The following is a 10,671-nucleotide window of genomic DNA, read 5'->3' as shown; positions in this document are numbered from 1 at the left end:
TGCCCCGCGGGTCGGGACACCATGAGACTTGCAACCAGTGGCGAAATGGGCAGCTGCAGTGCATCCTGGGCTAACCCCCTGAATCTGTCTCCAAGGCTCCCTTTCCTCTGACTTCCCAGTGAGTCAAAGCAGCCCGACCATTGTCCGTCTGGGTCTCCCCTCCCGTCCCCCCAATCTGCTCCTTGTTTGGAATGTGTCTTCAATAAACTCCTTTACTTAGAAAAGAAAAAAGAAAAAAAGAAAGGACAACTCAGTGTTCAAGCATTTTATTATACAAGATAAGGAATATCCACATTGTTGCACATTCCAGCTTGTATACAATTATAATGGCATATCACTTGTTCACAAGATATAGCTGAGCAATAGGTTGAGAAGTTTAATTAAGCCATCATTAGCCAAGTAAGATTTCAAGAACATTCAAAGAGGAAACACAGTAAAGGTTATACAAGTTCTAGAATAGTGAATCATGACAGTTCACTCCTTTAATCCTTTACCCTAGAAATGTACATTCATATCTATAACCAGAAAAAAATATGAAGACCAGCAAGTATCACCAGTCAAATCTACATTTCATTCAGGAATAGTAAGCCTTTTACTACCTCTTTGAACTCCACCTTAACCATAGAAAGAGTTCTTAAAAGCAATTTACTGCTGTAAAATGTATGCCCATTATTCATAGTATGCCTTGAAGTCACTGAGCTTTTATTAAAGTATGATGATGAAGCATGATACTCAACCAGGAATCCCAGCAATGACCTTTTTACTTACCTACACTAAATATCATTCAAGATAAAACACTGTAAAGACTAAATAGACCCGAGTAGTGAAATAATTCAGTGATGCTGTAATAATCCAGTTCTATTATTAACTTAGGTAAGTGACACCAAGTTTAAAGAGCCTTAAGAGACCCTCTGGACTTTTTCTTAGGTGACAATATTGAACTGCCCAGGTAACAAACAGCTGATTAGAGTAGAAAACTAAGCCTTTACTCACGTAGTCTCAAACTTTTTGTTCCTATCTACATTAACTTATGACCACCATGTACTAATGGGTAGGTAGGAAGGTAGGAAGGAGGGTGGGTAGATAGGAAGGTGGGTGGGTGGGTGGGTAGGTAGGTAGGAAGGAAGGTGGGTGGGTGGGTGGGTAGGTAGGTAGGTAGGTAGGAAGGTAGAAAGGTGGGTAGGTAGATAGGTAGGTATGATCAAAGATCCTTTTGCAAGCCAGCTCCCCACATCCTTCACTCTCCTTCTCCCCTCCCCCCTCCCCACCTCCTATGCAAATTTCCCCTGCTTTAAGCTGAAAGGTCAATTCTGGATTCAAGCTTGAATGAACTAAGGTTATAGGAGATAACATGCATATAGGGGATAAAGTTAAATTCATTTGTCAATAGCAAACATTATAAATGTGTGCTACTATTCTGCTAAACAGAAGACCCAGAGAAACCATAAATGTAACATAACACCACATCAGGTTTAAAAACAACCTTTGAATCAACAAAAAGAATCTTGAAGGAAGTAGTTTTATTTTACCATGGTTGAATTTACCCACCAAATGTTTAATGACCACAAAATGTTTCTGCAACTAAAACTAAAAGATAGAGAATTATAGGGAGCTAGAAATATATGTTAGATACTAACGATCTTCAAGCTTTTAAGATGTCATTGCATGAAGAAAATTATGGGAAACACTGTTCCCGATAATTACGTACACCCTTAGTGTAACATATGGAGATCACTGTCTCCGATATAGACACTGTGGTAGGCAAAAACTACCTTGTTCTTTATGCATTATGGAAGACACTGCTCCCGATAATGTAAGTTAGGTTTGTGACAAAGGTACTGGAAATTTTGCAAATTTTGAACTAAAATTATATTTTGAATAAACTGATCTGTAAAATTTTCCTTGTAAGTGCTATCACAGCCTTTAAGTGAAATTAATTTATAACTTGGTCACAACTCAGTATTTTAGGGAAACAACCATTTTTAGCTACTTGGCTAAATAAAAGTCTAACTTGATTAGCAATCTCTAATTAAATTTAAGTCTCTAATATTTAGCTTTACATTTTTATTTGAGGCTGTTTTCTAAAACCCCATTTTCTAAAACAAGTATTGACCATTATAAATGCAAAACTTCCAGTATCTGTTGGGTTTTATTAGCAGATGCTGCTTTTATTTAAAAAAACAAAACAAAAACGACAGTATAACTGTCATAATTATGGAAGGCACTGCTTCCGATAATTATCTTCTATAAAAACCACCATTTATAGTGAACTCTGTCACTGATAAATAAACAATAAATATCTTGAGCCAAAATGATAGGAAGCTTTTCCAAAAAAAAGTAACACTTTGACCAAAATTTGGCAGTGTGTTCTTTAAAGTCTGACAAACTGAGCTTGAAATTAAACAGCTAAAACTGGTTCTATTTCAAAATATCTTGGAAAAAAAACAAACAAAAAAACTAAACAAGGCTTATGCGGTAAGGGACAGAAGGAAAGAAAATATACTAGGTCTTTGGCTTCTGGTCTCCTCTCTTTATAAATAGTCTTGAGGTTAACACATTAAGGCCTTGCTCCTGCGATAAACAGTCAAACTTTATTTTATGCAGCTAAAGGACCTCATTTGGGTCCTTTAGCTGTATAGGAGAGAAGTCCTATCTCTTCTGAAAGTTAACTTTCACCCAGGGATGAGGAAACCAGCTAAATCCTTAAAGAAGGCATAGATCTCACTTGGAGGATAAGTTCTTACAACCTGATATCTGCTATTTAGCATCAAATGCAGATGGAGGATTATACTAAGAGACCATGTTTATCACCTTCCTCCTCCCTTCAAGAGCCATCAGTGTTAATGTCTTTAGGATTTAGAGCAATAGTTCATGTAACTGGTATGACTTTTTTATAACTGTAACAGAAAAGAGGCAATTACCATTACAAAGCACTTAACATTTTAGAGAAAAACATTCTATCATGAACATTTTTCAGTGGTTATTCATTTGAACAGGTACCTACCCTGTATTAAAAGCTGCTGCCTAAAGACATCTAGTAGTACCAAGATGAATGGGTAGAAGTTTAACAATATTAGGTTTTGTAGCCCTACTGAAAATTTAGCACAACCAGCACAATTCACAAGTACCCTAAGTTAAGGGTATCACATTTAAAACTCATTGTCAATGTCCCAAATGTCACCGGAGATGGCATTTGCAGCTTCCTGAATAGTCCAAGTTGCTAAAGCCAACTGGTTTTTAAACAGTGTTTCGTTAAAAGCATTGATATCCTGTCGACGCAGTTTTATGTGCTCCACTAAAGCTTGGAGAGTGTGAGAGCCAGAGCCCCAGAAGATGTGTCGGAAAGGAGCATCTTTTGGTGATACATAGGGTGAGAGGAAGTTATATTCCACCTAAAAAACAAAACATACAAGAGTGTTGACTTTGATTGTGAAGAAAGAACCTGATACAGTAAAGTCACTGTCACTATCCCACTTCCAAATGTTCAATTTCCCTTAATTTAAGAATGCTGAGAACTAGGTTATTAATCTTCTATTAAAAGTGTAAAACTATGCCCTAACTGGTTTGGCTCAGTGGATAGCACGTTGGCCTACAGACTCAAGGGTCTCAGATTCTATTCTGGTCAAGGGCATGTACCTTGGTTGCAGGCACGTCCCCAGTATGGGGTGTGCAGGAAGGAGGGCAGCTGATTGATGTTTCTCTCTCATCGATGTTTCTAACTCTCTATCCCTCTCCCTTCCTCTCTGTTAAAAAAAATAAAAATAAAAAATCAATATATTTAAACAAAAAAACCCCTGTAAAACTAAATGTTAATTCCTCTGTAAAAGTGAACTCTAGTTGTATTTTTTTGTTGTTTTTTTTTTCTGCTGTTGGAGCACTCATCTGAAAGATTTACAATTTTCTGCTGTAAAAGAATCTTCTGCTTCTGCTTCTTCCAAGCAGCCTAAAGGCTGGATTAGACAACAGAAATGTAGAAAAAAATGACAGCTAAAATAATTAATGATCTCTTCTTTAAAGATGTGTTCATAGCCCAGCCAGCGTGGCTCAGTGGCTGAGCATCAACCTATGAACCAGGCGGTCATGGCTAGATTCTCAGTCAGGGCACATGCCTGGGGTTTCGAGTTCGATTCTTGGTGTGGGGCATGCAGGAGGCAACCAATTAATGGCTCTCTTTCCTCTCCCTCACCCCCGATTCCTTCCTTTTTTAAATCAATAAAATATATTAAAAAATAAAAATGTTTCGCAAGCCAAAAAAAAAAAGTAAACACTAGGTTAAATGTTTCTTATATTTCCAAGTTTGATATGTTGATGAGTTAAAATCTGTGAATTCTAAAGCAGCAAAGGATTCTAGGCTTCTGAAGTTGTACTTTTTAGAAATGCAAGGTTTACCAACTAAAATTTAACATATTTCTTCCTTTTCTAAGAGGTTACTTACTCTCATGATACGGTCATTGATTTCCCTCATGATAAGTCTGTCTGTTGTATCCGAATTCTTATAATCAGTTGTTAGTTTGGAAGTAGCACGATAAAAGTCTCCACGAGCAGAATATAACCACTGTAGACTCAGACCCATCTCCTGTAGCAAAAGACATTGCATTCACTATTAGATATTATATTCCTAAGGGAGTATCACTCTCGGTATCAAAAGAAACCCATACTAAAAAAAAAAAAAAAAAAATTTAACATAATCTACTTAGTCCAAGTATATAACTTTGTGTAGTATATTGTTTCCAGTTCAACTTCCCTATGGGAGAACACATGAAGCATTTTGGTTCAACAAACTTCAGAATCTAGTTATTTCCATCTGATTAGTTCTATTTTCTGATCAGTTATAATTTGTTTCAAGAAAGCCATAGTAAGACTTAGTTGTTTAGAGTGTTGTCCACCAAGGTTGCTGGTCGATCCCCGGTCAGGGCACATACAAGAGTCAACCAATAAATGAATAAAGAAGTGGAATAAAAATTGATGTTCCTCTCTCAATTTTTAAAAATTAAAAGGAAAGCCATAATAAGATTTGGTTATCAGTTTGAAAACTTTTGATTTTATCAAAAGTTTAACTATAATACAGAACGAATGCTAAATAGGACTGTAACTAACTACTGGCTATGTTCTCTCTCATCGTGTCATTCCAAAGGCACATATAATCTAAACTCAGGTTCAAAGTCATGGCTGGCACCTTTATTCTCTGAGTCCTAGCTCTTTATGGCTTGCTTGGAATACATGAACAATAGAAAACATAGTTCTAGATACTGATATACTTGCCATGGTCTATACCAGATCTATTAACTCCCACCATCCTTTTCAAATGAATTATGGATTCTAAGGAAAATATACCTCAGTTCACTTTAAAATGTATTTTAGTTACCAACCAAGTCTTTCCCCAGGAACAGTCAAACATCATTCTTCAAATTGCTTATTACTGCAGCATTAAGAACCGGGTTTTAATTAGTGCTCACCTTTTTTTTTTTTTTTTTTTTTTTTTTAAATATATTTTATTGATTCTTCACAGAGTGGAAGAGAGAGGGATAGAGAGCTAGAAACATCGATGAGAGAGAATCATCAATCAGCTGCCTCCTGCACACCCCCCACCGGGGACGTGCCCACAACCAAGGCACATGCCCCTGCCCGGAATCGAACCCGGGACCCTTCAGTCTGCAGGCCGATGCTCTATCCACTGAGCCAAACCGGTCCTGGCATAATTAGTGCTCACCTTTATGTCTCTTTTGAATTGGTTCATATCCCTCACAAATGAAAGCATTTTCTCGTTATACATTTCATAGTTCAGGTTCAATTCAGCATTGTGGGTAAGTTTAATTATGAGTTGACCAGCAACTTCTGCTGCTGCACGGGCCATTTTGTTCAACTGAGGGATGTTCTGATTCAGAAGCTCATAGGTATCCTGGGTAGTACCTAAGTAAGGATAATCTAAGTCCTGAAAAACAAAGCGAGGTTAATGTACTCAGATAGTGTAACATTCCAGTTACACTATCAAGGTAATAGGAATTATAATTCTTCCTTTGTTTCTAAAATATTTCTAACCCGTTTTTCTTATACTCTACTTTAAAAACCAACACTTTTGGTTACTTTCTTTTAACCTAACCTACTCCTCCAAGATGACTACTTTCTTCCAGGCTACAAAGAATTCATGTTCTATGTATTATATCAGACTAGGGGCCTGGTATATGAAATTTGTGCACGGGCGTGTGTGTGTCCCTCAGCCCAGCCTGCACCCTCTCCAATCTGCGACCCAACTCACAATCCAGGACGGCTGGCTCCCAAATGCTTGCCTGCGGCCTGCCCCAACCGCTTCTGCCTGCCAACCTGATCACCCCCTAATCACTCCACTGCCAGCCTGATCGATGCCTAACTGCCCTCCCCGGCAGGCCTTATTGCCCACAACTGCCCTTCTCTGCTGGCCATCTTGTGTGCACATGGGGTCGGCTATCGGAGTGATGATCAATTTGCATATTACTCTTTTATTAGGTAGGATACCCAGAAGAGATTTTTAGCCAGATTTCTCGGGTTATATCCTGTTATATTTGTTTTGGAAAGTTTGACTCATTTTAATGAGGAAAGAGGAAAGCATATGTGAAATGTTCTTTCAATATAAAGTGTTACTACTCTTAGATTATTGGCCAATAAGTAGACTGTTATTAAGGGTTCTTATTTAATTGAAGTTTTAGCAAATAAAATCAAATGCTAATTAGGCTAACTGAGACAATTCTATTGTAAAACTGATAAGGTAGCATACAACAACTGCACGTGTATAACTTCCTAAAAACATTGTAAGCACTCTAAGAAACTTATTCTCAAATTTGATGTAAGAAAATCAATATACAACACTTCAGAGTTCTTCACTTACCTCACAAAAACAGAAAGAAACTGCTGGGATTCCAGAATATGCAAGGAAAGGGTAAGCAGCATCTTCAAGAGAAAATTTTTCCCTGCAAGGAAAGAAGGTGTTTTTTAGAAAGTTTTCTGAACGGATAGTGCTACCCACCCCAAAAGTCTTAAAAGGAATCTCCTTAGGTTTAGGTAAGTTCACTGCAAAGTTACACAGACTCTGTCTTAACACAGTAGATGCTACTGCATGATTGTTATTGCTTTTCTATCAGCTGTTCATTCACTTGTCTCAACTTACACTTTGTTCATCCAGTTGCTATCCCGATATAGAGACAACCCAGTAACTGGATGTTTCACCTGTTAAATAAGAAATTAAGTTATCATTAAAATGAACCTTTCTGAAATATATTTCTCTTTTACAAACATTTATTAAAATATATTACATTTTTATTCTATCTCCTTTAAAAAATTTTAGGTCAAAACAATCTCAAATTTTTGAAGTTATTCCTACTAAAGCTTACCCTGCTAGTATCTTTCAGTTAAGGTGAGAGAAAAAAAACTTAACATTTTAAAGGTGGTTTAACCACAATTTTAAAAGCCCTCTCCTAACCTTCATGGCATGTCTATCTCATTTCTTCCTTCTAGCACATTTCATACTGCTGCTGCTAGCCCAACCTGCAAACACACGATTGCCTCACTGGAGACCCGATTGTAATCCCTAGTTTCCCCTGGGAGCAAGGTCAAGTTCCCTGACCCTGGTTCCCTTCCAACTTTAATCACCCCAATATGTAACCTCTAACTGTGGCAGGCAAATTTGGTTCTTTACTCTTTCAGAACTATGATCATTCACATGTCTGTCTCTATTCAATGAATATCTTATCTGATCATCTGATTTAAGTCTTAGGGATAGTTCTCTGTATTCCTAAACAGACTACATATTGTTTGTGATCAAAGCCCTTTGTATACCATTCTTATGGTTCAATAGGCTAGGGAAAAATAAGCCAAGAGCATGACTGAAATAACGCTGCTATAAAATTCTAAGTTCACTTTAGCTATCAATATTTTTCACTTTATGTGAATTAAGCAAAAAATTAAAGTTATATATTTTCATAATTAGGTATACACTTACTTCTTGCATTGTTCTCTCAATGAGTGAATACAACAATGGGCTGGCAGAAACCTTGAAGTTCTTGGTACCTGCAAAGAGATTATTCTAACATTGCACTTTCTCTAGTCAAGCAATTTTCACACTGCTACTTCGACAACTAAAAGTACTTAGCAAATAGGAAGACAGGAGGATAAAAACCAAGATGAGTGGCATATACAACCTATCCTCTTAATGAAGTAGATAAAAGTTCTTTAGTGACCATTAACATTAATTTGACTCAACTGAATCTCTTACTGTTTGAGTTTGCATACTTTAATGTTAATTTTTTTGTGTTTTTTTTGTTTTGTTATTGTTCATCCATGTTAAGGCAGTCATCTGCTAATTATAAGTAAGCTTGTTATATTTAAAACATTCTGCTGTACAAGTTAAATGACAATAATAAATCTAGTAAGATTTTGTTAACTCCCTCCTTTTTTGTTCCAATGGAAAAACATTTTATGCTTCTCATATATCCACTGGCTATACTTGCATTTTTAATTATATTTAACTTCTTTTAATTGGTATCTCTATCTATGATGCCACAATATCAAAAACTTTAAAAAAAATATATTTTATTGATTTTTTTTTACAGAGAGGAAGAGAGAAGGATAGTTAGAAACATCAATGAGCGAGAACCAGCTGCCTCTTGCACACCCTCACTGGAGTTGTGCCCGCAACCAAGGTACATGCCCTTGACCAGAATCAAACCAGGGACCTTTCAGTCCACAGGCTGACACTCTGTCCACTGAGCCAAACTGGTTTTGGCAAGAAACGTTTTAATAATAATTTTGTAACTGAATTTTTACAATATCCTGCTAAACATAATTATTAATAACAAACTACAATGTTGGCTAATGACTGATTACTATAATTTAATGGACAATTAAGAGAAAGCTACGTGAATCTTTTGATCTGGAAATGGCCAATGTAAATTGTAAAAAATAGTAAGTGTTGCTTTAGAAAGCTTTCTTTTGCTGTTTTATAATTAGTTTATCTAAATTCATGAATAGCTAATGAAATGTATACTCACCAAGAACAGCTTTATCCAGATTAATGTAAGTGAAAGCCTTTATATGCAAGCTGGAAAGGTATCCCTAGAAGAGAAGGAAAAATACTCATGTAGCAATCTAATTATCACACAAAGTAGCCATTATTAGGAGTTTCTTTTTAATTTGGATTCTATTGGGACTAATGTTCTATTGAGAGCATGGTTTCTGGAAGACAAGTTAAGACAGCACAAGTCTGGGTGTCATTAATACCTCCAGCCATTCAGTGGCACCCACAGCTCCGAAGTCACCAGCACTCCAGCTAGCAAAGACAATACTTCTTCTGGGTTTAAACCCGCCTGCAAGACAACAAAAGGTTAGCTTCATTTGGGGGAAAAGTATAGGCAGACAAAGTGACTTAAAGATAAAATCAGAAACTTCTAACTCAAGACAGATTAAAAAATTATTTTCCTTTTAAGGCCCCAGGTGAGAACAAATAAATTTTGAAAGTGATCTGCATGATCACATTATAAGGAAATAATAACTGCTGAATCACTATGTTGCACACTGAAGCTAATGTAATATTGTATGTCAACTATATGCAATAAAAATAAATGTTTACAAATTAAACAAAGTAATCTAGAAAGAAAAAGGTAGGTAATCATTTGCAAATAAGACTTTAAGTTCGCAGCAGGAACCAGCTTACTGAAAGGCACTTTTTTCAGCTCCATTCTTTGGAGTCCCTAACCTTGTGGACCAAGAATATTTGAAATCAGTGTATCTTATTTGAGAATAATTTGTTTAAAAGTGTGTAACTTAAAAATTGCATAAAAAACAGTTGTTGCCGGAACCGGTTTGACTCAGTGGATAGAGCATCAGCCTGGGGACCGAAGGGTCCTGGGTTCGGTTCTGGTCAAGGGCATGTATGTACCTTGGTTGTGGGAGCATCCCCAGTAGGAGGCGTGCAAGAGGCAGCTGATCGATGACTCTCATCGATGTTTCTAACTCTATCTCTCTCCCTTCCTCTCTGTAAAAAAAAAAAAATCATTAAAATATATTTAAACACACACACACACACACAAAACAAAAAACAGTTGTTATAAAACAGGGGTCTTCAAACTTCTCTCATTATGAGAATCACCTGGTGGAGGTGTTAAAACACAGATTCCTGATAACACTTCTTATAGTTGGGATCCGGGAATCTGTGTTTTAACAACTCCACCAGGTGATTCTCATAATGAGAGAAGTTTGAAGACCCCTGTATAAAATAAGATAAAAAAGATTAAATAATGTGGTGAAGGTTTGACGTGTGTGGGTAGATATAGAGAAGTGGCAAATACCATAGGAAAAAGGCTTCAAAGTGAGCTTTTGTTTATAACATACAAATGTTTTCCCATATTCATAAATATATCAAATTATACAAAAGTTTACAATCCTATAATAAAAGTAATATGCAAATCAACCAAATGGCAGAATGATCGGTTGCTATGACACACAATGACCACCAGGGGGCAGATGCTCAATTAAGGAGCTGTCTCCTCCCTCCATCCCCCCAATCCATGGCGAGTGCAGCAGCCCGCCTCATGGCAGTGCTAAAGGATGTCCAACTGCACCTTGAGCCATTCCCCCAAGGGTTCCCAGACTGCAAAAGGCAGGCCAGGCTAAGGGAGCTCCCACCTCCCCAGTGCAAAAATA

At 37.0% G+C, this 10,671-nt stretch overlaps 1 protein-coding gene and 1 long non-coding RNA gene across 5 annotated transcripts in view; one reads left to right on the top strand and one right to left on the bottom strand.

The window, feature by feature from the left end:
• Positions 1–256: 256 nt before the first annotated feature.
• On the top strand, positions 257–2,253 carry LOC118722786. The gene is made up of 2 exons (XR_004989125.2): positions 257–1,051; positions 1,184–2,253. It is a non-coding gene; the product is annotated as an uncharacterized LOC118722786 (long non-coding RNA).
• TFRC (transferrin receptor) overlaps positions 1,863–10,671 on the bottom strand; it is a 28,739-nt gene continuing 19,930 nt past the window's right edge. For 2 of the 4 annotated variants that reach the window (XM_036444777.2, XM_036444778.2), the window contains 8 exons: positions 9,250–9,335; positions 9,021–9,084; positions 7,973–8,040; positions 7,142–7,200; positions 6,863–6,944; positions 5,711–5,932; positions 4,436–4,576; positions 1,863–3,392 (listed from right to left, as the gene is read on the bottom strand). In XM_036444777.2, the coding sequence (XP_036300670.1) occupies positions 3,150–3,392; positions 4,436–4,576; positions 5,711–5,932; positions 6,863–6,944; positions 7,142–7,200; positions 7,973–8,040; positions 9,021–9,084; positions 9,250–9,335 (965 nt within the window). In that variant the 3' untranslated portion in view covers positions 1,863–3,149. Of the gene's footprint in view, positions 3,393–4,435; positions 4,577–5,153; positions 5,212–5,426; positions 5,457–5,710; positions 5,933–6,862; positions 6,945–7,141; positions 7,201–7,972; positions 8,041–9,020; positions 9,085–9,249; positions 9,336–10,671 lie in introns of those variants that run through there. The other 2 variants (XM_045583874.1, XM_045583875.1) reach the window with 2 other exon arrangements.

The sequence above is a fragment of the Pipistrellus kuhlii genome, unplaced genomic scaffold (assembly GCF_014108245.1).
Source record: "Pipistrellus kuhlii isolate mPipKuh1 unplaced genomic scaffold, mPipKuh1.p scaffold_m20_p_2, whole genome shotgun sequence".
Lineage (NCBI taxonomy): Eukaryota > Metazoa > Chordata > Mammalia > Chiroptera > Vespertilionidae > Pipistrellus > Pipistrellus kuhlii.
Note: the sequence above shows the minus strand (reverse complement) of the source record. Positions and strands in the feature narration are given on the sequence as shown.